Source organism: Egretta garzetta, unplaced genomic scaffold, assembly GCF_000687185.1.
Source record: "Egretta garzetta isolate BGI_Z169 unplaced genomic scaffold, ASM68718v1 scaffold207, whole genome shotgun sequence".
NCBI lineage: Eukaryota > Metazoa > Chordata > Aves > Pelecaniformes > Ardeidae > Egretta > Egretta garzetta.
This window is the reverse complement of record NW_009260185.1, coordinates 646,018-673,796: the sequence shown is the minus strand read 5'-3', so window position 1 is coordinate 673,796 and position 27,779 is coordinate 646,018. Positions and strand designations below refer to the sequence as shown.

At 51.7% G+C, this 27,779-nt stretch overlaps 1 protein-coding gene across 1 annotated transcript in view; it reads left to right on the top strand.

Moving 5' to 3' along the window:
* The first annotated feature begins 2,827 nt into the window (after nt 1-2,827).
* Nucleotides 2,828-27,779, top strand: part of KIRREL3 (kirre like nephrin family adhesion molecule 3) — a 138,968-nt gene continuing 114,016 nt past the window's right edge. The window contains exons 1-3 of the mRNA XM_009642154.1: nt 2,828-2,869; nt 3,158-3,335; nt 8,553-8,630. Of these exons, the coding sequence (XP_009640449.1) occupies nt 2,828-2,869; nt 3,158-3,335; nt 8,553-8,630 (298 nt within the window). The remainder of the gene's footprint in view (nt 2,870-3,157; nt 3,336-8,552; nt 8,631-27,779) is intronic.

The window sequence follows — 27,779 nt, the reverse complement described above, 5'->3', positions numbered from 1 at the left end:
GCTGAAAGCCCCCCTGGTATGCGGGAGCACACCCCGGTGCCAGTGCAATCACTGGAGATGGAGCAGGAAGGCTCACCCCAGCTTAGTCTGGCCCAATCCATCTTCCAAACACCCTTTCCCATTGCAGCCCCCCCTGTTTCCCAGGGACCCCGTGTGCTGCGGTGTCTGGGGCTTTTCCAGTCTCTGGGGCATGTCCTCATAAAGACACTTTGATTCCCTGGAGAGCAAGTGCGATGGAAGAGGTGCTGCAGAAAGGGGTGATGGGTTCCATATGTGTCCTTCACCCTTTCCTCTCGGGTGGGACAGCGTTATTTTTCTGCTGTATGGGGTTGAATAAGCAGTTCAGGGTTTGGGGAGGGGTGGAAGGGGAAGAAGGCTGGACAGGGAGGAGCAAGTAGTGCCACGTCGGTGCCACCGCAGACCTGTCAGGCAGCTCCCCAGGTGACTGCAGGTTTGGGTCTGAGCCTGGGGGCGGGCGATGGGCAGCCCAGGGCCGCCCCAGCCCTTGGCTTGCGAGAGGAGATGCCTGAGGGAGGCAGAGCGGGCAGGCAGGGCGAGGGACGAGGCTCAGGCTGCCTGCTGCCCTCTCCTGCCCACGCTGTCCATGCCCCAGCAACTGGAGGAGCTCTGCAGAGTAGGTGTAGGCTGTGTCAGGTGGTGCGGTGCCACCACTGGAGGGTGACCAAGAGAGATGTGCCCATCGCCTGGCTGTCCTCTGATGGCCCCAGCTCTCCTGCTGGCTCCTCGGCATCTTGGAGGTCTGCATCTCCTCCTGGGGGAATGATGGGGATGGTGACGTGTTGTGGTTCCAGGGCCTGACCTGGGGAAGCATCAAGGAGAGACTGGGGGATGCCTGGGGAGGTGCTCGTATATTGCTTAAATTTCTCTCGAAGCCTTGTTCCTGACCTTCCTGCAGCGGGTTGCTGCCTTGAAACAGGAGATGTATTTTGTGGCTTGGATGGAGCGGCAGGTACAATGGGCTGTAGTCAAAAGCAGATTAAATCCCCGGGAAGTCCTTGAAGTGCAGCTCAAATCCACCAGCGAGGTGAATTGGCCGTAGCCCCACCGAACAATACAGCCGTCTTCCCCGGGAGGGTCCGAGCTCCGGGGCCGTAGCGAGCTGAGGAGCTTCAGAGGGTCTGTGCTAAGCGAGATGAAAGTGGCAACAGGATAGCAGCTCTTGCAAAGTCCTGCAGAAATCCTGTAAATTTGGGAGAACTGCTTGAGCTACGCCTGTGTGCTAGGAGACTGTAAAGCAAAATGTTGACCCCGCCGGGGTGGAGAGGGGCCTGGAGGCGTCGCTGTGGCAGAGCATCTCCTTGGTGGAGCCTTCAGAGGTGGGGTGTGGAGGGAGCAAGTGGTGACCTGAAGTTGCAGGTGACTGTTTCTTGCCAATGTTGCCCAAGGATTTGTGATTGCGGGCGGCCCCGCCGGCCTTTTCCAACGCTGTGAGCGGTTTTAGCAAGATGACGTGGAAGTCTCTGGCCACGTTGGTTGTCTGACCAGCGGAGCTCCGATAGTGCGAACAGGAGTTGCTCTGTTATTGTTGGTGAGGAAAACAGACTCTGTTTCTACGTCACCTTTCATTTGCTTTTCTTTTGAATAAAACAAATGTTGTGTGAACGTTACAACTTCTACACCAGGAAATACAGGAAAAAAACCTTTGTCTGCACACGAGGTGTGGTTAAACTGGGGAACAGCCTGGAGAAGAGAAGGCTGCGGGCAGAGCTGAGTGCGGCCGGTCAGGGCTTCAAGGGGGCCCAGAAGGAGGAAAGGGGGGAACAAGCTTTTTGGTAGGGCCAGCTGGGACAGGACAAGGGGGGATGGCTTTAAACTGAAGCAGGGGAGGTTTAGACTGGATCTAAGGAAGAAATTCTTTCCAGTGAGGGTGGTGAAACCCTGGCAGGGGTTGCCCCGAGAGGGGGTGGAGGCCCCATCCCTGGGAACATTCCAGGCCAGGTTGGCCGGGGCTGTGAGCAACCTGATGTGGTTCAAGGTGTCCCTGCTCCTGCAGGGGGTTGGGCTGGGTGACCTCTGGGGGTCCCTTCCCACCCAAACCATTCCATGATCTATGTTTCTATGAACTTGCTGCTACAAGACCTTAGCAAAGGAAGGCTTTTCAGATGATTTGATCAGTGGAAATGTGTACCCGTGCGTATGAAGGTATGAAAGCTGTTTATATAAGAAAGTTCACGTATTGAAGGCCGCCTTACTCTGGGGTAAATTGGGTTTTTTCCCTGCAGCAGCTGCTTCAGGCTTCTTCAGGGGAAGGAAAAAAAAAAAACCCTAAAGAATGACTGGATTTGAGGTTTGTGAGGTGGCTTCTTCACTTGCTGGATGCTCCCCAAATAGGATATGTCTGTGAGAGGCTCAGAAAAGGAGCAGGAGCTGGGGAGGAGAGCGGGGAGTGCAGACGGATTCAGCGTACTGAACTTTAGGGACCAAAGGCTTTGTGCTGCCACGAGAGGAGAAAAAGCTCTTCAAAACACTTCAGTGCTGAGTTACAACTTGGAGGTGCCTTTTTTTCCCTTCGTTAGCCAGGGAACACAGGGAAATAATTCTCTTTGCTCAGCAGCAATAATCCCTCTTTCCTCCTTTTCCCTTCTGCCAGTTGTTTCCTGCTAAGAAGCATCTTCTAATTGTCAGGTACCAGGGCAGAGCTTGTTTTTTGGGAGAGCTGCTTACTGCGTGGTTTCTCTAGTCTTCCCCTTGAAGCTTTTGGTGCTGATGTCTTTCGAGGCAGCTTGGATAGCTGGGTGCCAGTGTACTATGAAACATGTGCCTGTCTAAAGCTGTTTGTCCCAGAGAACCTCCTCCTGGGTCGTGGATGACTCTGTTTTTTCACTGGGTTGAAGCAGACTCGGTGAAAGTAAGCGCACCCAAGTTTTCCTGTTATTTTCCGTTACGATTTTTAACCCAAAAGAATGGTAGAAGTTTTAAGGGCCCTCCAGACCTTCACTCGTCAAGCGCCAGAAATTCCCTTTAGGGAGAAGAGCACTGAGGCTGGCTCGTTTTGGTGATGCTGCTGTTGGAGCTGCAGATAAGTGCCTCTCCAGCACTGTTTAAAGCAAATTTAGGTCTTAACAGAGGTGCTTCACGAGGTTTCAATTTCAGGAAATCTTCCTTTGCCATGCAAAGTTAAACCGTCCTCCCCAAGGCGGTCATCACCCCTGTGCAGCGGCAAGCGAGGAGGCTTTGCCACTCCCAAGTCTTCGACCAGAACGGGCTCCTGAACGGGGGCCTGGTTCTGCAAGCTCTGCTGTACGCGCCTTCCCTCTGTAATGTGAACAGGGCTTCCAGGTCTGTGGACCGTCGGAGAATAGCCCTTCTGCGCGGTTGCGTTTCGCATCTCGGAGCAATGAGCTGGCAAACACTTCTGCTCCATCTGTTTTCCTTCATTGATGGATTCTTTAAAGTCAGATTGTGGTCCCACGGGGACACACTCAACTAATCCTCTGCTTTTAAGATTTTATTTGTGCAATAAATGGATGACAAGGTGGTTTGCAAGTACATAACACAATAAATGGGTTTATAAATGCAACTTTTCTGCAGAGCACTATAGAATAAAACACAATATCGCTACAGCATTTAACACTGATCTCTGGTTCACTCATATTTCAAACAGTAATGTGCCCATTTTCTCATCTGGGAAACCTCTTAGGTTTTTTTAATACATTTTTATAAATTAACCAGGCACAGATTTAATAATAACTTGCATTTGTATGGCTTTTTTCATCTCTGAGGATCTTAGATTGCTCCGCAGACTTAACGGTGTAATACAGAAATTACGTGCCGAAGGATCCATTTGCTCTCTGCCGAAATGCGGCAGTAGTTTGGATTGCTCGGCAGCGCTCGTGGATGCAAATGACTTTGAGGGAAGAAGCTCAAATCCAGCGCACACAGCAGAAGGTGAACTTGGAGGGAAAGGATGCAGCTGGCTTTATGGGTGCTCAGAGCAAAGTCTTCTGAAGAAGCGGTCACAGGGATGGTGAGGAAATCTGCATGAGGAAAGCAGGATGGTTACTGAGCCTGGAAACCTGGATGCTGAACACCAAAAGAAGAAAACACTCCTTCACACCCCCCTAACTTTTGGGATGCATTGTCGCTTCATACAGAGAAGCTGAGGACGTGGAAAGACTTGGGAGATTGGACTCTTCCGCTCATAATGTGTTTCTTTAGCAAGGTATCCAACAGCAGACGACTTTATCCATCAGGACGGGAAACTTCTAAGCAGCAGCATAAGGTTTCTCTCAACTGAAGTGTTTCCAAGTGATCCAAAACTCTTGGATTTGGTGATGTAGGATCTTCTTGTATCACCCTTGCTGGCCAGCTCAGAAACAGAGGAAGGTATTGAGCCTCTTTCCTTGGAGACTTCCACACTCTTGAAAGAGCTCCCACCCAAGTTCTTTGCTTCTGAGATCCCCAGGTGAGAAGGGGCTTTTCCAACCCTCTCTCTTTCCCAGTCGACATGTTCTGCTGTCGCTGGTGCTCAGATATTTGCCGTGGAGGTTGCCCATTCCCCGTCCCGCAAAGAAGTTCAGAACGAAGCTCATGCATGCAACATGTGATTGGAAAAATATTTACAGATAGCAAATTGCCATCTCCATAGAAGGGAAAAGCGAGAAAATGGAAACGTGATATTTATGTTAATATAAAGTTTTTAAAATTTAATTTAAGAGACCAGCTGTTTCTGCTTCTCTTATAAGAGCTTAATTGGTATATAATAGCATAGTTAATTAAATACAAATCAATAGTTTAAAACAGCTAATTGATATTTAATATGTATGGGAAAATATAACTTAGTTGTAATATAATTAACTCAATATTAAATAAGCAATGGAATTGCAATTAGGCCTTTACAACGATTATAAAGTTTATCGTTCTTTAATAAACTTGCAATTAGACAGGATGAGCTGAAAAATTATTAAACAGGTATTATTGAGCTATTAAACATTTATCGTCATTCCTGGTGGAATAGAGCTACACCATCGTACACATTAGGTGATTGTGTTAATAAACCTTTATTACTGCTTTGCAGCTCTCGCCCTTACCGCACCGGTTGATCAGAAACTTGGTTCCCTCCCTGAATTGCGGGTGGAAGAATTGCCTTGAAATTGAGTAAGGAAATCCCAAACGATGGGAGAAATGAGGAAAAAGCAGGAGGATCCTATAGCTTGGGCCAGCGAAGAGAAATCTGCCTTTCTCGCCCGGTCTGTGCATGAAGATCCCTTCCTAGGAGCCCCTGAACTCTTCGTTTCTTTTAAATTGGCTTTTGCTTCGTTGTCACTGCTGCCCCTAATGCCGGCAACGCGTGGCTTGAACTTGCTCGTGCTTTGTCTGACGAGGGGTTCCGTAAGTTTTAAGGTGAATTAATGCAGGTACTTTTGAGTGAGTCAAACCCAGGGTTCTGCCCTGTGTTTTTCCAAGCAAGATCCTTAAGCTCATGCTTCTTCAAAGCGCCTGGAATGCGAAACTTCAACTGTAACTGGTTTTGCTCTGCTGGGGAAAATCGGTTGCCATTGCAAGGAAACGGATGGATTTGCTTTGTGGGTGGGGGACATGCATGGGTTAATGTTTTCAGTGGTATCTCAGCAGCCCCCCTAGAGCCAAAACATTTAAAATGCTGGGTATCTGCTTAACTATTTTAGCTTTAGGTAGCCACTAAAAGCCATGAAGTGGTGAGACATCCTTAGGCATCAGAGTCATCTTGAAGTATTTTACCTTTTAAAGGCGCTCTCAAGTATTTAAAGGTGCCTTTAGCTATAAAGATTTTTGCATGTTCTCACAAATTTATGGTATGAATTATTATAATGCAGTGCTCTTGTATAGCTCCTTTCATCATGGGATATCAAAGTGTTTTATAAGCATTAATTATAGCACCCCTCGGGGAGGCGAATGGAAGATAGACACCCATACCGGTGCGTGCTGATCCAGGTTCCAGACGGGTAATAACCCAGATTTCATCTGGATCCAGCCCACGTGCCTCGGCCCTGCCAATCCCTCTCTCCTCTAAGGGCTGAGTTGTGACCAGGACCTCTTGGGTAGCGGAGCTGTTGCCTTGGGTCGGAGCCCCTCGCCACAGCCTCTAAAGCACAACCTCGTTCTTGGGAGCATCTCACTCCCTGCGACTGGAAGAGGAGATATTCACCCCCCGAGAAGGCTGCGGCTATTGCTGCCCCCATCACTGCTTTGGTTCAGGATGCTCTTGGTGACGTTTGTGGCTGTGGTCCGTGGAGAGTGTGGCAGCCCCTGCCATGCCAGGTCTGCGTGTCCAGGAAAAACCCAACCAGCATCCACAAACAGGCCCCTGTGCCTGTGCCGGGATGTACGATGCGCGTCTTGAATTAGTAAGACAGGAACGCTGGCTTGCTTGGCTCCGCTGTGGGCTGTGCTGCCTTGCGTGATGCTAATCTAATTGTGTTGTTTTAATTACGCTTTGATACCTTGGTGCTCGTTGAAGACTCAATAGGAATCGATGCAGTTTTGCTTTCCTATCAATAAAGACCTAAGCGCCTCTTGCCTGCGTCACAGGCTCTGTGTAAAGAGCCCCAGAGGCTATCGGCGGGCTCGCAGCCGTCTGGCCGCATGCACGTGGGATGGCTGTTCTTGCGGGCATCACCCGACCCTTTGTGGAAAGCCCACTCGGAGTTCAGCAAAGCTGAAAGCTCAGTTCTAGTTACCGGACAGTGCCTGTGCTCAGTGTCCTTCATCTAAAACCAGCAGACCCTAGCAGCAGCCAGCAGTACTAGAGGCATCTCGTGCTCTGCAAGTCAACACTTCTCTGCCTGTGGTTGTTGTGCAGGCTGTGCGGGGACGGTAGATCACATCACCTCTACTGCAGAGCAAGAGGGCTGGTTTCCATCTTTGCATCCGAGGTGGTTGCTGGTTGCCTCTTCATGGTGATTAGGACCCCGAGCCAAGAAACCACTGAGGATGTGGATAGTTGGTGCATCTGCCCTGGTTTGTCTCATCTTCAGACATCTATGTCTGCGTTAGTCACCACTTTTTATGGCCAATGAGAGGTACGAGCGCCCCAAAGTCATCGCGAGGAGGTGAAGTGAGTCGCTTTCTGGAGATGCCTATTTCTCTCTGGGGCATTACCTCTGGTAGCAATGTGGATTTCGGAGGGCAATTAAATTTCAGCTTACCCTAAGCATCTCAAGAGACTTACTTTTGTCTGAGCATCGACTTTGGTGGGATTACACATGTGATTGATTTCAGTTAAACGATGCTGTCCTCCCTGATGGGAGCCTTAGGACCAGGAGCTGTTGTTCCTCAGCCTCTTGCGAGGTGGAGCCCTGTTCAATGGTAGAGAAAGTGCTTTACAAGGCTTGCTTGTACCCTGAGCATCCTGGGGCCAAAAGAAATCTTGGTTTTTTCTGGGCTTAGACTCAGATTCTGTCGCATACCGTGCGCGGGAGGATGCTAACCCCTCTGCTGGGATGCCGTAGCAGCTAGTGGTATCACGGAGGGATTCTGTATATCTGGGTATGTACCCATCAAAATCCGGGTGTCTTCCCTGCACCTCACATCATGCTGCAGCGAGTGACTTTCCTCTTCCTCTCGCCACGGTCCAGATCTGCAATCCAAACCCAAGTTTGCGTCGTGGCCCTAAAAGCCAAGGCTGCCAGGCAGCGCTCGCTCTGCTCTAAAGCTGTCGCTGCGCTCTCAACCCTCCCGCTTCCCTGCCTGCCCCTCCTGCATGCGGCACAACTTCGTGACGCTCCCCAGCGCTCCTTCCTCGGCAGAGGGGGGCTCTAAAGAGACCACAGCCACATTAAGTAAACATCAAAGGGGCTTTGATCAGCGGGGCTCTGTAGAGCACAGAAGCCCCCGAGGAGCTCTGCAGGTCCACAGGCAGGCAGCATCGGGGACATGGTACCTTAATTTTCTCCACTGTGACACAGGAGAATTTGTTTGAAGAACTAGAGCTCTTTGCCGCTCGGAGATGCGCACGGGGAGAGCACGCATGCACGCAGCCTACTTCTGGAAAAACCCGTGTTCAGATCTCTCCCTGTTTGTTACCGAGAGTCAGAAAGCCCCATTAAGAAATGAAGGCATCAAAGGCACGCGCCTCCTCAGCCTCTGGCACTTTGCTGCTTGTAGGGTCACTTGCTCGCTTCTAAAGAGCAAGATGCCTCAAGCCAGGCTTGGCTTCCCCTCTGAGGGCCATTTCCCGTTTTACTTTGCTGCCCGCTAAGGGAGAAAGGGATTAAAGGGTCCATATCGTGGCGATGCGCTGGCGTGGAGGAAGATGCAGCTCGTTCCCTCTGCCCGGTGTAGAGGAGCGCTTAAGAAATGGGCCAGGGAGGGGACGGGGACCCTCCTGTCCCTAGACAGATGTGGTGCAGCGGAGCAGCGCAGCAGCAGTTGGTTTGGGACCCCTGGCAGAGTTCAGCTGTGAGGCCAACCAGAGATTTCAGTTACGTGCCTGCCTCGCCGGCGCTTTACCGGCACGGCGTAACCGGCAGGATTTGCTCCCTGCAGCATTCCCACCTGCTTGCTCTCATCCCCAGCCTGCTCTTCTAACATCACTCTCTCTTCTCTTGCAGAACTGGGGCTCCCAGGAAGAGGATGCTGCCTAGTACTGGGGTTCATGTACAAGGAGAAGTACCGCAGGATGACTGAAGGTGAGCGGTTCCCTCGCCTTCCATTCTTCCTTCCTCTTCAGCAATCTCATCGCAAGGCGCGTGGATGCGCTCCTGCTAGGAACGTGCTAGGTTCTTGCTCGCACCGAGGAGAAAATCCCAATTCCCCTTTGATCTCTGAAACATCTTAATGGGCACGGATGTGGGAAGCCCCCTGCACAAAGCTGGGAGAGAAGAGCAGGAGCTTATTAGTTCCATACATCCAAAATCCACTGTCTTTTTTTTTTCCCATGCAAAGGATTTGTCGCATGGGAAGCTCTTCCAGCAGTTGTTGCATCTAGTCTTTTTATTCTAGTTGGGTGGTAGTGCCTTACCGTGACACCTTGAGTACCAATTTTCGGTGCCTTTGCACCCCTCGGAGGAGCTGTTCTGTTGTTTATCAACCCCCCCACCCCCCATGCGCTTTGGCACAGTTCTTGCTAAAATTTCCCTGTTTACATTCTAGCCTTCCCCCAAGCACTTTATGAGCATTGATTAATCCATAGAAATATCATAAATAATTATGAAGCATCGTAACTAAACAAAAACTATTTATGCTTGGAAGAACTGGCACCCTCGCTTCTGGTAGTTTCGTTGCTTGGCTTCTTTTTCTGGAGCCAACCCTGGTGCAGCACCGTCCCTGATTAATGCTGGATCAGAGGAGAATTAACGGTCCCGGAGCCCTGCAAGATGGAGGGGTCTTGAGGTTGCCTCGAGGAGAGTTTGGCTACTGTGAGGTTACTTTGGGGACTGCAAACTCAATCCAAACATGGATTTAATCCTTTTTTGGGGCTTTGATTGGGAATGATTTGGATGAAGGGTGTGGTGGCTTGCCCCCCCCCATGCTTCCTTTCGCTTGCCTGGGCTGGTGTGTTGCCAGCAGTTAGCCCGGGGGGGTCTGCTCTTGCAGGAAGCCTCGTCTTCGTGAGAGTAAAAGGTACATTAGCTTTCATGGGGTAAAAATCTCACGGAGGCAAGTTTATGGCTCAGATATCAGTGAGAAGATCAAAGGTGCCTTCAGTTTCCCAGGAGCTGATACTGAGCTGATAACATGGGGAAAGTACTTCACAAGACTTCACCTCATGCTTGTTAATTACTGCATGCCTTTTAAACATTGATTAGAGCACGCTTTTAACGGGAAGGGGCTGCCCCTTGGGAGAATGGATGGCAGAGTCTGGTCCGAGTGCTGTGGGAAGGGGCAATCTCTCTCTCCATGCCTTCCTGTCCCTCGAGGCTCTCGGAGAGGCTGCCTGCGGCTCTGCTCAGACCGGCAGGAGCGCCCCGGGGGTGCTCCCAGGGTGTCCGAGAGCCGGCAGGACCGTGGGCACACCTGGGCATCCTGCTGATCCTTTGGGATCCTTCCCAGAACCTCTCATCCTGTCCCCCGCCCCCCGCCGTGGATTCAAAACCTGTGTCTGCCTACGAAGCGAGCCCCCTTTTCAGGCTGAACGTGGCTTTGTATGGAGAGAACAAAGAAACATGAAAGGCCAAAAGTAAAGCCTTTGTGTGGGAAAGGGAACAAAGTGTGCCTGCCTGGTGCGCTGCAGCCAGCCGCTTTCTGGCCCCCGCAGGCTCCAGGACCATTACATCGAAAGGTACAACCTGCCAAAAACAAAGCTGGGGGATTTCCATGGCTATAAAGACCACCTAGGACTCGTGTTTGCACTAGAGGCGGTTCTGGATGACGATTGCAGGCCTCAAGCCTCCCGGGTTTGTGGTGGATTTCAGTGCAGATCCATGCAGCGTGGCGTGGGCTGAGCTCTGATGTGAGCCAAGGGGGGGTTCTGATGTCTGGTCATCTACAGCAGCACGGCGAAGGTATTTTCCTCAGGTATACCTGAGCCAGACTCTTTGGGCCAGTTACCTTGGAGGGATAAGGAGAGAGAGAGCTTCCCTTTTATATTTTTGCCAAATGAGAGCTTTTCCTCTTTATTGCATGATGGTGCTAATGAATAGCCCTACTAATAATTACAGGGTAGCCGAAGGAACTGAAAGCAGAGGTAGGCAGTGGGGCAATCGGATAATTATATGAGGTGTGGGGTCTCCATCGTAGTGGAAATGGGTAATTACAGGGATCATTAGAATCTTGCTGTCACTTATTGGAGGCATCTACAAAAGGCACTCGTAGGTAGAGACTTAGATGGAGGCCTTGTCAGCATGGAGGAATGGCTCGTTGGTGGGCAAGCGCTTCTCTCGGCTATCCCCGTGGAGAAGATCCAGGCTGGGCATTCGCAGACCACTGTGGCAACCTCTCCCAGAAGGGTAAAATAAGGGTTGTGGCTTACAGATGCTCTGTGGCCATGCCCAGCGAGGGTCTTTGGTAGCATTATGTTGTTTGTTCACCAGCTGGATGTCCATTAACACAATTGACTGCAGATGCGGGCTCTTCTGGCTGAGCTGTCCTCCAGGGCAAGAAGCCAAAGTTAAGTGTCCGAGAACTCGCCTCTGTTAGTGTTAGTTAACACGTATCGGCTACTCATATCAACCTATGCCAACCCACATCATGAAAAAACAGGTCTGGGCGAGGTGTTGGTGCCTCTCCCAGCTGTAAAGCAACAGCGCAGCCTGGGCTGCTGCCGGCACCACTGGTGACGTCCAAGGCAAAAGGGATTTGGGTGCTGTCCCCTCAGCTGGCACTGCTGTACTGCATTGGATGCGATTGCCTCTTGCTTCGTTGCCACTGTGAAGCCCGCACCGGGAAAGGTGCTGGATTTGGGCACGATCTGGGGGGTGGATGGGCTGGGGAGTGGGAAGGCGCTGCTCCAGCCCGGCTGCTCTGTGCTTATCCCTTTGCTGTGATTGACGATTGCCTCGTCTGCGTGCTGGGATCGCTGTCTGGTGTGCGGCTGTGAGTTGTGGGGTGAAATTAAGCTGGTGACAGTTGTAGGCAGAGGGAGAGAGAGGTAGAGCTGTCTGTAATGACGGCCTTGCAATAAAGACGCTTTAGAGTTAATCCTCCACCATCTGTCTTCATTCCGCTAATAACCCACTCAATCAGATGCTGCCGACTGTTTGTTAACATTCAGAAACAGATACATAATCAGGAGGAGCGTGCAGTTTACTCACGAGGGGCTGGATTCCTTTTCGGGAACAACTCCCCCCCTGGCCACGGCGGCGGTCCGGTGGGAGCCATGGCTTGTGGACTGGGTGTCCCCAGGCACGTGCCGTGCAACGGAGGCGATGCTGAGGCTGGCGGTGAGCTGAGTTACCCTGCTTCTCCTAGGGCTTGTGCTGCCCTGGCTCAAGGTGATTTGGGAGTAGAAAGGTGGTATCTGTGAGGTGGGTCACCTTAGGCCCCCGAGAATGAGGATCTCAAACTAACCTGAGAATTGGGCTTGTTTTTCTATTCCCTCTTCCCCTTCACGTTCAGTGAATGTGGGCAAGGGGGTGCTGAAAAATCTCTCCGTGCTTGGTCCCTGCCTGTCAGTAGCTGCAGGTCCCAAGTTGGGCTTGCTCCGTTCTCCTCTGCATGGTCAAAAGCAGATATTCAGATGTCGATCCTGCTCCTGCTATTTTTCTTCTTCTCTCCTGCCTTTGACTTCTTGCCAGATCTAACTCGAGTCATTAGCAAGCGTCACTGCAGCAATTATGGCACTTTTTGGCTGCCATTCATAAAGCTACTAACGGGAACGATTAAGCGCTGAGAGGTGTCAGCCTTCTCCTTCACCACCTGTTCCCACCAGCCGTCGGCTGCTGGAAGGTGCCTACAACCCTCTCTCGCCTCCCTCTCCGGGCACTTCGCTGGCTCTCGTGTCCTCGCGTGCAGCGGCCATGTGCCATCTCTGTGGGATGGAGCCTCGGCTTTGTCACCGCGTGGCAGGGAAGGGTGGGCTTCATCCTGGTGTCCAAGGTTGGGTGGTGAAAGCAGGTGTGGCTGGGAAAAGCGATGGAAGAGGGACTTGGTGCGGCATCCTCCTCCTGGACCAGCTAATGGTTAATGTTCTGTGCTCAAGGAAGGACAAAGTTCCTCACTTGGCCTATAGCCCTGCTTTCTGCTTTGCTCACATCCAAGCCATCGGTTAGGGACAGGCACAAGGCTAAAATCTGTACCTTAATCTGCAATCAGTCTCTTCGGTATCGGCCGCCATAGATGCAAGTGCTGCCTGGTGTGCCAGGAGAGGGGCTTGTGCCGGAGCCACCTCTGGCAGCAGCCGCCCCCCGTTTGCATCGTGGCTGGAAGCGGAACCCGGTGTCTGTGGTTTTCTGCGTTCGAGGTGTCTCCGTTCACTGTACAAAGCACTGCAATGCCAGCAGCCATTACCACGGAGCCGCGGCTCCACATAGCAACGAGTGCTGCTCTGTGTTTAATTGGGAGAGGGTGTTGCTTAGCAAATCATATTTGCAGGGTAATGAGTGTAGAAATCTGCTCAGATAAGGGCTGTCATCATCCAAGGCAGGAGATTTTTCTCTAAAGGCCACGTGGATGTTGGTCAGTGTAAGACAAACCTTGAGTCTTGGGAGCATAGATGGTGAGAACTTGAAAGTTTTGTGGTCTGAGCTGCAGGTCTCACCTTGGCTCTTTGGTTCAGAAGGTTTGGGATCTTGCTTAGAGGTGCTGGGACTAACGCAAAGCTCTGATGCCTCTTGTTGGGGGAAGATGGAGGTCCCAAAAGGGGACCATCCACATACCTCAAACGTAGGCGATTCATCCACGTACCCCAACCGTGGGACACAGGTCAGGGTTGGCCCAGAGGGGTGGTGACGCTGGTGGCCTGAACTGAAGGAGAGCCACCAGCCTACTCTCCTTGTGAGACGGCTCGCGCATCCATGCAGCCCACGACTGGGGGGGCGATTCGGCTCGGCCCCTGGCAGACCCGGGCAGCCGCCGGCTCCGGGCTTGCATTACCAGCCGTGGCTGCGAGCTCGCGAGCTGTGAGCAGCGTCGCTCTGGGTGGGTTTTCTTTCCGCCGTCAACCTCAGCCTATCTCTAGTCTGCAGAGAGGTTTGGGTTCTGGGAGACGTGGGGAGAGAATTGTGTATGCATATGAAAGCTGTTTTTATGGCTTATAATTATCTCGTACCCATCCTTAGAATAATTATAGCTCCTCCATTATTAATAATTGGAATTCCAGTCCTTGTCATAGATCACAAAATGGAGAGGAAGCTCAACCCAGGGTTTGCATAATGTACCTTGGTCTAAATTGAATAATTGGTAAAATGGTGAAAATCGTTAGTTCTTCCCCCATTCCTTGGTGCTGGAATTAGTGAGATATTAGTGCAATTAGCTAGTGCTTCCATTTGAGGCTGCAGTCATTTGGTTTGTAATTTAGAATAAATGTAAAAGCCCACTTGTGCTCCTGAACAGATTATTTGTCCTGTTTAAAAGTATCTAATGGGGTGGCTGTCATCTAAGCAAGATACATTTGACCCATTTCAATTTGTTTCCCTTTTAATCCGCTATCTGTTTTCCTGGATCTTTTTTTAATAAAAACATAAAGAAGAAGTGGGTGAGAGAGACCAAAGAGGGAGAGAATGGAAGCGTTATAGATCTGGAGTTTATCATAAGCCAAAGTAACTTGAAATCAAGGCTGTTAAACTGCAGAAAGCAATAAAAAGAAAACACTATTTGGAGATCGTTTAAAGGGCCGAGTGACTTGTCAATGAAAGGTTGCTCTGTTCGACTGCTGCTTAATAGCTTCTCAAAGGGAATCTGCAGCTCTGGCAAAACTGAAGGCTGGGGGTACCCTTGCTCTCTGCTGCGGGAGGGAGCGCTGGGGTGGTGCTGGGGTGCCGAGGCGGGTACAATCCAACACCGAGAAGGACGAGAGCAGAGGAGGAAGGGAGACGGATTTAAACCCAAAACTGGGTTTAGGCTTTAAAACATGTCCTAAATATCGGAGCCCTGGATATCCCTGTAGGCACGGGGGCTGGATGCGTGGCGGCTCTTTGGGCTGCAGACAGGTCAGCACCCGGTCCAGTCCTGCCTGGCTCCGGCCATCCCGCTTCTTCAGTGGAGAACAGGGGGACTCCGTGCCTTTCCCTCCCTCCATCACTCCTTTCTACAACAGCCCGATTTGAGGCTCCTTTCCCTGTCAGGCTCCGTCTTACTGCCTGGAGAGAAACCAGCTGGGACTCTGGGATGGAGTCCCTGCTGTTCTGGGGAAAACCGGCTTGTTCCGAGAGGCTGGCTGTGCCTCTGCTCCAAATGTCTCTCTGCTTGAACGCCCCTTCTGCTGCCTGCCGTAGTTCAAAGTGGGTTCAGGGAATGCATCCTGCCAGGAAAACGTCCTATTAAAGCGTGGCACTGGGACGTGGCGACGTATTTGTGCCACCCATTAGCAGCCCAGCAAGGCAGTTGCTGCCTCAGAATTGCTTGGATTTATGGGGACACTTAATCTGGATCTTGCCAGGGACTTTTACATCTGCAGCAGCACAGGCTGAGCATGAATCTTCCTCGGTCTCAAGGATAAATCGGAGCCAGCCCTTCTTATCCCTGTAAAAAGTGACCTTTCCCCTCTACCAGATGCCAAGAGCCTCTGTGCTGCTGGAGGCAGCCTGCGCCGCTGGAGGAGCTCAAACTTCACTCAGTGCTCTGGCCCGGCGGGGGAAAGGGTCTGTGCTTTGGGACCAGACCTGTAACGTGTTACCTGCTTTAGCTCAAGCCACCTTGGCTCTGCTCAGCCGGCTTTTGTGCGCAACAGCCCCTAAAAAACTTGAGCATCTTCTTGAGCATCCCAGCATCTTCTTACACTTCGCCCTCTGAGGCTTGGGCAACCAGCAGGACCCGTTGGCATCAGTCTGCGGCCTGGGAACGGGATTCCCTGCAAAGCTTTGCTAAAAGCTACAGGATCCCTGGCACAAAATCTACTGGGATCCCCTGTCGCGGTGGGGATCCTGTTACTAGCTGATCTCCAGAGCTCCCCACGGGATGCGGTGCGAGCTTCGCATTGCCAACGCTGCCGTCATCGCCAATGACGGTGCCGTCGCCGCCGGCGCTTGGCAGCTCTGCGATGGGGACGCTCGCCTTACCCCAAGCGTTGTCACGCGTGTTTCCCCGCGAAGAGGCAATCATAATCGATTAGGGAAGGCATCTCCCCGTAAGCTGCATCGAGCTTTTTGTTCTTTATCTGACCAAGGCATTTGAGAAGGAAGAGGCGAGTGGATGGAGCAAGCTCCGGAGAAGTTGTTAAAGATGCGTTGTTATCAGCAGAGGTCTCATTGATATTTCTGTGATGGTTTGTGCTAAGCGAGGCAGGGGTGTAAGTGAAACCTGAGGGGGAAAGCTAGCAAACAAGCTGTCTTTTTGTCTGGTGTTAAGGGGAGACTTTGCCTGGGTTGGGTCAACTGGAAAACTGGGTGAAACGCCTCGCTGGAGAGGCATACGCTGCTGTGAGCCAGGTCCTCGCTGGTGAGGTCCATCGTGCACCTTTACAAGGATGCTGCCAAGGGAAGGACCTCGTGTGCTCTGCCCCGCTCTGTTTGGGCAGGGTAGGAAATGCCTGCCCGTCTTACTGCTGCCCTCTGCCACGCTGGAGAGGGGGAGCAGAGTCCCAGCCTTGATGCTCCAGTGGTTTCCAGCGGTTGCAGTGCAGCTGAGCAGCTCTGCTGGTTACAAATCTGATACAAAGCCTGCGAGTTTTATGGTAACGGTGGTGGTGTAGCAGTTAATGGTCTAAGGGTATAATTTTATCTATTGATTTGAGTAGCGGTCCCCTGTGGAAAGCTATTGCTGCGGGGTCTTAAGTAAGTGAATACAATACTTCCTCGCTCCCCGAGTACCGGCGTGAGATAATTCAGGAGCTGCTTCTCTTGCTGATCAGCCGGCAGGTGTGTATGGGAGAACCTGGGATCATGTGGAATCTGTGTTACTGTCCCTTGGCAGGGGCTGGAGGGCCTGCCAGAGACACCCAAAGGGAATCCTAGGCATTGATAAGCATGAATCAGTGTCTGGGGGGGAATTAGAATGTCCTGGCTACTTGAATTCCACTGCCCTTGTACTCCAATCCCTGGGCTGCATCAGGAGAAGCGTGGCCAGCGTCGAGGGAGGGGATTGTGCCCCTCTGCTCTGCTCTGGGGAGACCTCCCCTGGAGCCCTGCGTCCAGCTCGGGAGCCCTCAGCACCAGGAGGACATGGACCTGTTGGAGCGGGGCCAGAGGAGGGCTACTAAAATGATCCGAGGGGCTACTAAAATGCTCCGAGGGCTGGAGCCCCTAGGTTTAGACTGGATCTAAGGAAGAAATTCTTTCCAGTGAGGGTGGTGAAACCCTGGCAGGGGTTGCCCAGAGAGGGGGTGGAGGCCCCATCCCTGGGAACATTCCAGGCCAGGTTGGCCGGGGCTGTGAGCAACCTGATGTGGTTCAAGGTGTCCCTGCTCCTGCAGGGGGGTTGGGCTGGGTGACCTCTAGGGGTCCCTTCCCACCCAAAACATTCCATGATTCTATGATTCCCCTTTAGGTCCTTAATGGCATTTGGAATGGGATGCGCACCTAAGGAATGCAGCAAGCTGTTGGGGAAAAACTTGTCCTGTAAAATGCACCCCGAGAAAGGACAGAGCTATGGTTACGTGCTTCACCTTACCCTGGCTGGCTGTTACTGTCTGTGCTGGGTTTGGGGTGGGTTATTTTTAAGTCTTACAAGGAGGTGGGGGAGCATGAACTAAAGGAGAGGTGAGGCTTCTCTCTGAAGATGGTGACCCTGGCTTTCTCATCTCTGTGCTGCCTCCAGGCTACCCTTGGAGTTCACCATTGAGCGTGTGTACCTGCTGATAATTTTCCCCTTTCTACAGAGCTGTTGCTGAACCCTGGGTGCCTGTTATTTAGCTTTTCCCCCTCGGTGTCCACGGGGACCCTGCCAGAGAGGTTGCTGGCAGGCAGTATTTCATTAGCAATGCAGGTCACACTGCTGACATGGTGTCCTCCAGACCGGAACCTGGACATGTAGGTCTGGCTGTGCCATCAAGTCAGGTTCTGATGATGCCATAAATCCTGCCAGCATGGACACGATAGCATGATTGCGTGGAAGCCTCCAGCTTCTCAAAGTATCTCAAAGTATTCCTTCCAAGAAAATGATCTGGATTCAGGAAGGGGTAGGAGGGTGAAAGCATATCCCCACCCAAGGTTGGAGAAAGAGCATCTCTTGCGCCATTTTGGGGAGTCCTCCTGGGGCACAGGCACTGCAATGCAGTGCTGCTTTCTACGAAGCACTGCAGGCCTACCCGTGGCTGCAAGGAAACTCACGGTTCGTTCCTGCCTGGTCCAGATCTCTAATCTCCCTCTCCTGGAGGCAGACGCACGTGCGTGCTTTCTGCAGGCGTAGCCAGGGTTGGAGCTTCCCGGACCGGAGCAATGACGCAGTACCGAGTTAGAATATCAATTAAAACCACTGCAGCCTCCTAAGGCCCGCTCTGAGATGTACCTGTATTGATGAACAGCCAGGCTTGCCATTAAAATGGCTCTCAAGCCAGCAGAAGTAAATCTACTGTGCAATTGTGAGCAGAAACCTGCCGCGGCGAGAGTACTTCCAACTAAAGCCAGGCTGTGGGGTGGGAGCCAAGCGAGATTGTCGCGAAGATGAAACCCTTCTGGTGTTCCAAAGCCTGTGGCTTTGGTGTGCTGTGGAAAGGCTTAAATAAATAGTTTTGAAGCTCTGTTCCCCACTGGTTTGCCTGCGTGTCGTTCGGTCGCATAATGTCATCTCCGCTCTGCGGTCCCAACCTGTAAGATCAAGCTCCTTTCTTATAGGAGCGGGGCCAGGCAGCTGCATTTCACAGCTATAACAAATGGGAAGAAATCACGCGTTTCAGGCCAAACACAATGAACCCGTTCCCATTTCTCCGTGAAGCAGGACTTTGTTGGATTTGACCGAAAGGTACTACAAAACACCCAGCAAAGTACCTTGTTTTGTTTGGGCTGGCATTTGGTTTTTTAAACCCTTCTAAAAATCCATTCTCGTCACGAGGAAATGGTGAAATACTGCCGTAGAGTATCAAGTTGAATGCTGCAAGTCCTGGGTTTTCTTCTTCCCAAGCTATTTGCCGTGTCTGGCCAAACCCTGCCATCTGTATTCACTAAATAAAGCTGAAGCCCGTTAGCAGCCTTCAGGCTGAGGTTGATGAAGACAGAAGGAACAGGCATGGTCAAAACCTGAAGGATAGGTAGGGAACATGTTTTCGGGGGAGCACGAGTGACGTCCCCCTTGGCCAGGCAGCCAACACGATGGTGATTTAGTACCCAGGGCTGCTGCCGTGATGAACTTAAACCACAAACCTTAAGTTACCTCCAGCGCGGCAGCAATATGTAGGGCCTGTATATACACACCCTTGTATGGCCAGTGTTTGCTCCCGTAAGTATTTACTCATCTATAAATGCATTAATGGGGCTAATCTTAAACCCCAGCCAGAGATATAACTCGAAATGGGATTATTTTTTTTTTTTCCCTTTAACAAAGATGAAGGTTTTATATAGACGGGGGAAAGAGAAGGGAAGTGAAATGTTCAGTGACTAATGATCCTCATCAATATTCATGAGAGACGGTATGCATTTTGAGATTTAAAATAAAGGAAGGAAGAAAGAGAGAAAGGAATTGACTTCTTTAGAAGCTAAATGAAATATTTAGGTTGACCTGGAGATAAGTATGCCAGGTCTTTGTTGCCATCAGCTTAGACCAGCATTCGATCAAGAAGTTTTCAAAGAGAAGCGGGGGGAGCGGAGTTGCCGGCGGTGGAGGTTTCTGGAGGTGGCGTGGCAGGGAGGGCCGAGGCTGCTGGCTCAGGCAGCAGCAGAAGTCTTCAGCTGAGGGTGAAGCCCATGTTGTGGGGAGCAATCCCTACCCCAGGAACCCCCGTCCCTTTAGCCGACTCGAGCTGGGGGTGGAACAGCAGCGAGGGGGTTGTCCCAGGGCAAGGTTGGGATCGGACTTGGGCTGCCCCAGGCCAACCCTCGTGTGCGCCGCCCTTGGAAGAGCTCCTGCCTCTGCCGTTCCCAGGGCTGCCCTGTTGGGGAAGGGGCAGCCCTACAGCGGGGGCTCGGAGGGTGCGGTGGACGTTAATGGAGGCAAGGGTGCCGTAGGACTAAGCTGGCCGGTGAGAGCAGCCCCTCGCGCGAGCGGGTGGCTCTGTCTACAACTGGTGGTAGCGGGGGAGCTGATGGCTTTTTGTGGAAGAGATCTCTCTCCGCTGTGCTGTTCCTGCCTGAGTGTTTTCCTCCCTTCCTCCCAGCCCCTGCCTTTGCTACAGCAGAAAGTCACCCCAAGTGTACCTAACTCAAAGGTGAAATTTAAAGCCCCACCAAGTTCTTGAAAATAGATGGGGGACCCTTGGTCCTTCCCCATATCAATCTCATTAGCCAGGGTGGGGAGGAGAAGGAAAGTCTCTGCAGAGAAAATACCTGAAATACAGTTTTGTCAGAAGGATGCTGCTCTAGATGTGCAGCAGTGATAGCAGAGGACGGAAAGATCCCCGGGATCTTAATAACCAGATTTAATTGCTGAAAGAGCATGTCAGGCCTGGAAGAAAGGCTTCCCCCCCCAGCCTTCTGCATTTCTCCGCTTTTAAATCTTTTTCCCTTTCTTCTACAAGTTGCCCTTGTCTCCATCTGCTTCCAAGGCTGCTCCTTTTCATTTTCGTGCCATCCCTTCCCTCCTCCGAGTGACAGCTGTCCCACCCCCGCCAAGGTCGTTTGCCCTTGAGACCATCTTTGATCTGTGCCCTGATAGAAGGGCCGAGTATTGACTTTGGCTTCAGCTTCATTAGGAGGCAGCCTCATTTGTCAACTTGTTTGTTTCGATAGCTGCTTGGGAGACGGCGGGGCCCGCAACCCCTCCTCGCCGAGCCGCGGCATTATTCCAGAATTAACTCCCTTTTCAAGGGTTTGCCGGCAAGGTCGTTGCAGGTGGCCCTGCACAGTCCTCTCCTCCTCATTAATCGATGTCACGGAGGTTTTAAGCAAGGTTAGATCCGGTCGGTTTGTGGACGGGAGACTTCTGCCGAGGCTCTGGGTGCCGGGAGAAGCGGTGCGCGGCTGCGTTAATCCGCAGTGCTCCCAGCTGGAAAGGAGAGGTCCTGCCTGCCCGTAGGGAGCTCGGCGATGGGGTCTGGGACGAGCCCTCGTGGGGAGATCCTTGCAGGAGGTTCTCTAGGGCTGGTTGCGTAAGGATTGCAAGTAACGAAGATGAATTTCTTTTGTCAGTTGTCATCAGGTAACGCGTCTGGCAATAATAGCATCTGGTTTTAATCCAGATGGTCAGATGAGGTTAATCAAATAAGGTACCCAGGCTTTTTTTCCTTTCCTGTTGGTCGGTGAATAATGCATTGACAGGCGTTTGCTTGCAGTGTTTGATCTCTCTAGGAATTACCTCCCGGTGCTGCGCATCCCCAGGGCGACTGTCCTGGAGAGCCTGTTGTGGGCTGGGACCTTGCTTGGTGGCAGGGTACGGAGATGGCCAAGTGACAGATGCACTCCATCTGCTCCGTTCCGCAGGGTATTTTGGTGGAAACGCTCTTTTCCTAAAGTCCCATGAAATGACTGGAACATTGGCATTCCGGGGGTTGTTTAGGGATTTGGAGCGGGTTGGTACAACAGCCTTGGGAGGCAGAGAGGTTCGTGGCAACGCAGGAGGAATATCTCTGCTTTGCTTAGGCTCAGAGCAAGAGGAAGAAGCGGTGTTGCTGAGGACAGATGGCCGCAGCACAGGGCGTTTCCAGACCTGTTGGACCTTGTGCAGGAGAAGCAGGTGAAGACAAAAAGCCAAACTTCACCACCAGTTTTCTGAAGACCTTAAAGACTCGCTGCCCTAGTGGGGAAGGGGCTAGCAATGCTGTTTCTTTGCTCCTGAGGAATGCGGTCGTGTGCCTTGGTGGCCAGGAGGTGTGGAAGCATCAGCCCAGCCCTGCAGGGTCCACGGTAAAGGGAAGCGGCTCAAAAACCAGAGGGGCTGAGGCTGGGTTGTGCTGCAGGGGTTAAAGCTGCTTTTAGCACTGGCTGTCCTGGGTACCCCCGTGCTCCTGACAGCGAGGAGGAAAGATGTTGAGATGTTCCTGGCTGTTGCCACGGGCATTTTGCTTCAGCAGATCCCGAGGTAATAGGGCCTCGGTAATTGCACAGCTCCACGCGGGCTGCGATGTGACTGGCACCGGAGCGTTGTGTGCGGCACCGGTCCCCGCAGCCCGGGGAGCGTGGAGCAAAGCCGGGGAGAATACTGACGGTGGCGGCAGGAATGGCCCAGGGATTAGAGAGCAGGTTGTAAGAGGAGAGACTGGAGGAGGTAAATTTATATAGTCTGGAGGAGGCTCAAGGGGAGACACGACCAGAGTCTATAAATACACGCAGCAATAGAAACCAAGGGAGGAAATTATTCAGAAGACGGGAGGACAAGGAGCAGCGCCTGAAGCAAAGGCAAGAAAATTTTATGCTGGGCCTTGCACAGAAGGAGAACAGCCTTCAGCATCAGGCATCTGGCTGAGACGGGGTACGGCCGCTGCCGAGCCACCCCGCCACCCCTCCGTACTCCCCATCCCCTTCTGAAGCCTCGCAACGCCGCTTTCTCCCTCTCCTACCCAGCTCGGCTTCGTTTTACAGCAGCCCCACCTCGCTCCTTCCCCGCCAGCCGTTTCACACGGGCATCTCACACCGAGCCGCCCCAGCGTGCCTTAGAAGGTTTAATAAAACAGATTGAGATGCATTTGGGCTTGTGGCTTGACAACTAGTTCCCCTTGGACAGGAACATTTGCCTTCGCTGGGTGACAATGCTTTGAGCCCGTAGCCTTAGGCACTGCGGCTCATTGCTAGTCATCTCTCCAATGCATAATACACAGGCCTGAATATCTGTCTGCATACATCTTCCTTTCCTATAGGGTAATTTAATGTTATCTTTGGGCCTCCTGCTCCTGAGATGAAGAGATTACTTCAAACCTGCAGCCCACAACCACAGCCATTGGTTTCAAACGTCATTAAGTTTCATTATAACAAATAAACACTGCAATGACATTTATAAGTTACCGGAGAGCACAGAAACACAAATATGAAGCAGATAAACTGCATTTGATCCAAATAATTACTGCAGGCAATATCGAGCTTAGGCTGAGCTGGCAGCCGGGTGCCGAGTAATTTATAGGAGTCCGTAAGGCGCTGTGTTGCACATTGCTGCTTAAAAATTATGGTGATGGTTACGTGTCTCTCTCCAAAGCCTTAAACAGGTTACGTTCCTGCCTCGCTGACGGCAGCAAGCCTTTTCTCAAGTCAGAAACACCGGTGGTACTGCCTAAATGCGCGGCCATTACTAGTTTGGGGACTTTTTCTATCCCCATTCCTCGGGATTTTAGCCTGAAAAGGGTGCATGGGAGGTTTGCTGTGGTTGAAACTGTAAAAGAGGCATTTTTAGTTGTTTTGGGTTTGGGGTTTTTTTTCCCCCCATGGAGGTTTCTAGCCCCAGCTGTGGACTCAGAAGGTTTCAAGAGGGGGGAATCCTTGGCGAGAGATTTCCGCTGTAAAAGGGTGTAATATTGTAATAATTAAGTTCCTTTCATTTGGACTCCCAGCTTTACGCTACCTGCTCTTAGCCCTGGGGAAGGAATCCTCTACCAGCAAACCAGATGGAAAAGCATCTCCCCCAGCTCCCCCCCGCCCCAAAACTCTGGATGAAAAGGGGGTTTGTTGGTGTTGCGTGAGCTCTCGCAAAGCTTTGCCTCCCTGCGTAGGGCCAGGGGTTTCTCTGCTCTGGGGTGGCACAGCATCTTCTAAGTGAGCCACGTGGAGCTCATTGCAGGATGGAAAGCTTCCGATGTCCTGCAGGCATGGAGGCTCAACCCAGGAGGGGGCTCAGAAACAGCTGGGTTTATTGATGAGCATCTCTCATTACCTGCTAATTAACTCAGCAGGCTGGAATGTGCTAATCTTCTCTTGGACTGGGGTTTTGCACAAGCAAGCCATTGACTCTGCAGTGGGGACCATTGAGAAGGCGCCAGTACCAAAACAAACAGCAAAGTCTTGTGTTTAAATACATTTGAGTCCCCTTCTGACGTGGTCCCTTCTCCTCCAGCAGCAAAGCAGAGAAGTCGCTGGGTCTGTTAGCAGCGGCAAGGCACGGCCGCTTCCCCATGGCTTCTCCCAAGGGTGTCCGTGGGCTGATAAAGCAGTTGCAAGGCTATAAATACCGACTGAATTCAGGTTGCCTCTCATTTTTCATGGCTCTTGGCTTTATTTGGTAAACCCCAGCCAAAAAGCAGGACCTGGTTGTTGTAGGCACCGGTGCGGGTCACCAGCTTCCTCCGTGCTGGCGGAGCGATGGGTAACTGCGCTTTCTCAGTGTTTCCCTGGAGCAGCCGTGGCTTTCGGGGGAGGAGGGCTTTTATTAGGTCTTCACGTATGGATAGAAAAGTGCACAAGTTTTTAAGCGCCGTCCTTGGGTAACAAGGATGGGCACGTGCGGGAAACGTTCCCTGCTCAACCCATGATCTGCGCCCTGTCTGTTCATCTTAGCATCTCTCACCTCCTCCCGTCTTTTCCCTGCCACTTCTTTGTGTGTGTGTGTGTGTATTGCATACGTTTAACTTTAGGCTGTTCTTCAGAATAATTTGGTTTAACTCTAAATATGAATCTTGCATGTAAAAAAAAAAAAAGTACACATATTTACAATCATTTCTGCTTGGAAAAATCCAAACAAACAATAATTACAGCAGAAACCTGCTAATTCTCATTCCACTTCATCTTCAGACTTGATAATTCACACAACACAACCTGAAGCAATCTCACCCTGCTCGGCTCAACTAAACAGCGGGGAGCTGGCGCAAGCCCCCAGCCTCGGCGGGGCCGTGGTGCCTCCATAATATCACACAGCCAGTCTGGCTGAGAACCCCCCCAGAAGCAACGCGGTCGATGTTTCCTGCAGACAGTGGCCTCTCAATGTTTCAGGGCAATAGTAAGACTTGTTCTCACATTTTCCTGCCTCGATACGTGCGGTTTGGTGCCTCGCCCAGCTCTGGAGCCCTCAGCACAAGAAGGACATGGAACTGTTGGAACAGGTCCAGAGGAGGGCTACAAAAATGATCCGGGGGCTGGAGCCCCTCTGCTATGAGGACAGGCTGAGAGAGTTGGGCTTGTTCAGTCTGGAGAAAAGAAGGCTACGGGGAGACCTGATTGCGGCCTTCCAGTACCTAAAGGGGGCCTATAGGAAAGATGGGGAACGTCTTTTTAGTAGGGCCAGCTGTGTTAGGACAAGGGGAAATGGTTTTAAACTAGAACAGGGTAGGTTCAAGCTAGAGGTAAGGAAGAAATTTTTTACAATGAGGGTGGTAAAACACTGGAACAGGTTGCCCAGAGAGGTGGTGGAGGCCCCATCCCTGGGAACATTCAAGGCCAGGTTGGATGGGGCTGTGAGCAACCTGATCTAGTTAGCGGTGTCCCTGCTCACTGCAGGGGGGTTGGACTAGATGACCACTAGTGGTCCCTTCCAACCCTAAACATTCTATGATTCTATGATCTCTTGATTTGAGGAAGGTTATCTGTTGGGGGGCATCTTGCGTAGCGGCAATTCCAGCGCCTGCAAAGATGGAAGCAAAGTCCCGTAGGGAAACTTGGCTGGTCGCTCTTTGCATGAATTCCCAAACCCAAACAGTGAGCGTGACATCTCTCCAAGCTGTGGTGAGATTCCTTACGCTGAAATTTATTTTGAGAAGGATGTAGGTGTGTGGATATAGATTAAAGTGGGGGTTATTTTCTGGTAAGCTTTGGCACAACCGTGTTTCAAGTCGTGGAAGGGGGACAAAATACAAGCTTGTTGTGCGATGGGGTTTTCACTGGGGGGTTGGCTAGAAGGTGGAAGCCAGGAGCAGAATTTTTCAGTAGGTTTCGTATTAAATATCTGCATTTTCTGTTCTGAAATGAATCTTCATTTTGATTTCTCTCTGTGACTCAAAGCGTGCGATAACAGATTTTGAAAAACGAGGATGGAAGTGAAACATGGTGCGACCCAGGGCGAGCTCTTTGGTCTAATTTTCCACCCCATAGACTGCACAACTTCCAGTCGCTACTCTTCCTGGGAGCAGAGCCAGACTTTGAAATCTCCAAATCATTTGTGAAATGGATTATTCATCCTTCTCGTTTTCCGACAGACGAGTGTCCTGCGTGCCCTCTAACTCAAAGATGAGCTGAGATTTATAGGGCTATACTTCAAAAGAGCAGCCCTGATCTGGGAACTAAGGGTGGGCTAAGGGGATGCACCTGGACTGAATGTAATCCAGGGCTGTGGCGGATCACCTGAGACATTTCCGAAGGTCACAAGGGATAAAATCCTTAAGAATTTTATCCGGGAGACTTTGTAGGGGGCAGACTGCTGCCCACCAGTTTGAGCATCAGCTCCTTTTCTTCCTTTGTGGATTAAAGTGGATGGTTTGAGGTCCCGGGAGTGTCTGAGGACCCGCCAACCCCTCGGCGAGTGCTGTTTGTCAGCTATAGATAGTTAGCATCAGAAAAGCATCTGTAATTGCCACGGAGAAAGCTGGCTCGGCTGGAGTTACCGAAGCGTCCCCTCTTCTCTCGGCTCCCTCGCGAGGCTGTCAGTCTGGCCGCTGCGGAGCCGTGCCAGGACATCTACGCCTTGACAGAAGAGCAAATGGTAATTTATTATTCTGCGACAGGTTCCTCAGGAGCGCTGATAACAAAATATTTCTTAGAGTCATTTGCAATTTTCAGTGGGAGCTGGGGCCTCCAGGTAGATCGATGCAAGGAAATCTCTTCCCCTCCGCTCACGAGAGCAAAGCATCTCCCATCTCGAGCCAGGGATGCTGCTCGGCGCCGTGCCCAGGGTTTCCAGTGCCTTTGGAACAGCTTGTGGTGCTGTTGCCCTCCCTTTCTGGCAAGAGCAGGCATCACCCCTGTACCCTCAGCAGCCGTGGCAGGAGGCTCAGGGCCCCATCGTGGGGTAACGGCAGCAGCGCAGGCTTTGGGCCGGGGCTCTGGCCCTTGGGGACGCACACAGACCTCTTCTGCCTGCTGGTGGCTTTAGTAGCATGAGGAGCTTTGCCTCCTGCCCACCCTCCCGTCCTGCTGCTGGCCCCCCCTGCGAAGCCTCGCCGGCTCCTCTGCCCGAGGAGCGTGCCCTCGTGTGCTGGCCCCTGTGGCAAAACGCCACCTAATTCAGTTTGCTGCTTCTATCTCCAACTCAGGAGAAGTCCTGTGTGCCCCAGAGCTCATCTGGTTACTTTTTTTTTTATCCAGCTCTGTCAGCTTGTCTAATAGAAGATAACGCTGCTTCCTATGAGCCCGGCTTTATCTGGGCAGCAGGTACACGCCAGGCTGTTAAAGCAGAACGGCCAGGAGCCATCCGTTGAGCCTGAATATTCAGTGCAATCCAGTCCGTAAGGTCACTCGAACGCTGCTTTTTGGGGAGAGCTTATTTTTTATTCCATGATGCAGTACATTAGTTTGTTTTCTATCAGTGCAGCTCTCGAGCACAGGCTTTTAATCTCACAAGAGGTAATTCTCAAAGCTGCTGCTGGGAGGAGGTTGCTAATAAATATCCCACGGTAAGTATACTCTTACACCTTTCCCAATTGGTAGCTAATAACAGAGCAGACGATGACATTTAAGCCCTTTCTGCATGGCTGATCAAACTACTCACAGTGACTTTGAAAGCAGTGCTGGGATTTCATGTGGGTATCAAAGCAAGCGGAATACTCGATGGTTCAGATCTCTTGCCTGTGTGACTAATAGACAAAAAGATTTCTAAAAGGTCTAATATCTTACTTGAAATTTCTCTGTCTCCTGTTTGAAGCTACTTAGTGGACACAGTGGGATGCTGATGTTTCTTCTCGAAGCAGCGTTAGGAAAATATCTGACATCACCGCGGGATGAGCTCAGGCGTGCGTGCAGGCTACGCAGGCTTGCACGAGCTGGTGCGTGGCTGGGGGGCAAGGGGCTGTGCCGAGGCCAAGCCTAAACTCGGCTCTGGCTTTCACAGAATCCCAGCATGGCAGGGGTTGGCAGGGCCCTCAGGAGCTCACCCAGTGCCACCCCCCTGCCCAAGCAGGCTCACCCAGAGCAGGGGGCACAGGACAGCGGCCAGGCGGGGGTTGAAGATCTCCAGAGAAGGAGACTCCACAGCCCCCCTGGGCAGCCTGGGCCAGGGCTCGGGCACCCTCACAGGCAACAAGTTCTTCCTCCCATTCAACTGGAACCTCTTCTGCTTCAGGTTGTGCCCATGGCCCCTTGTCCTGGTGC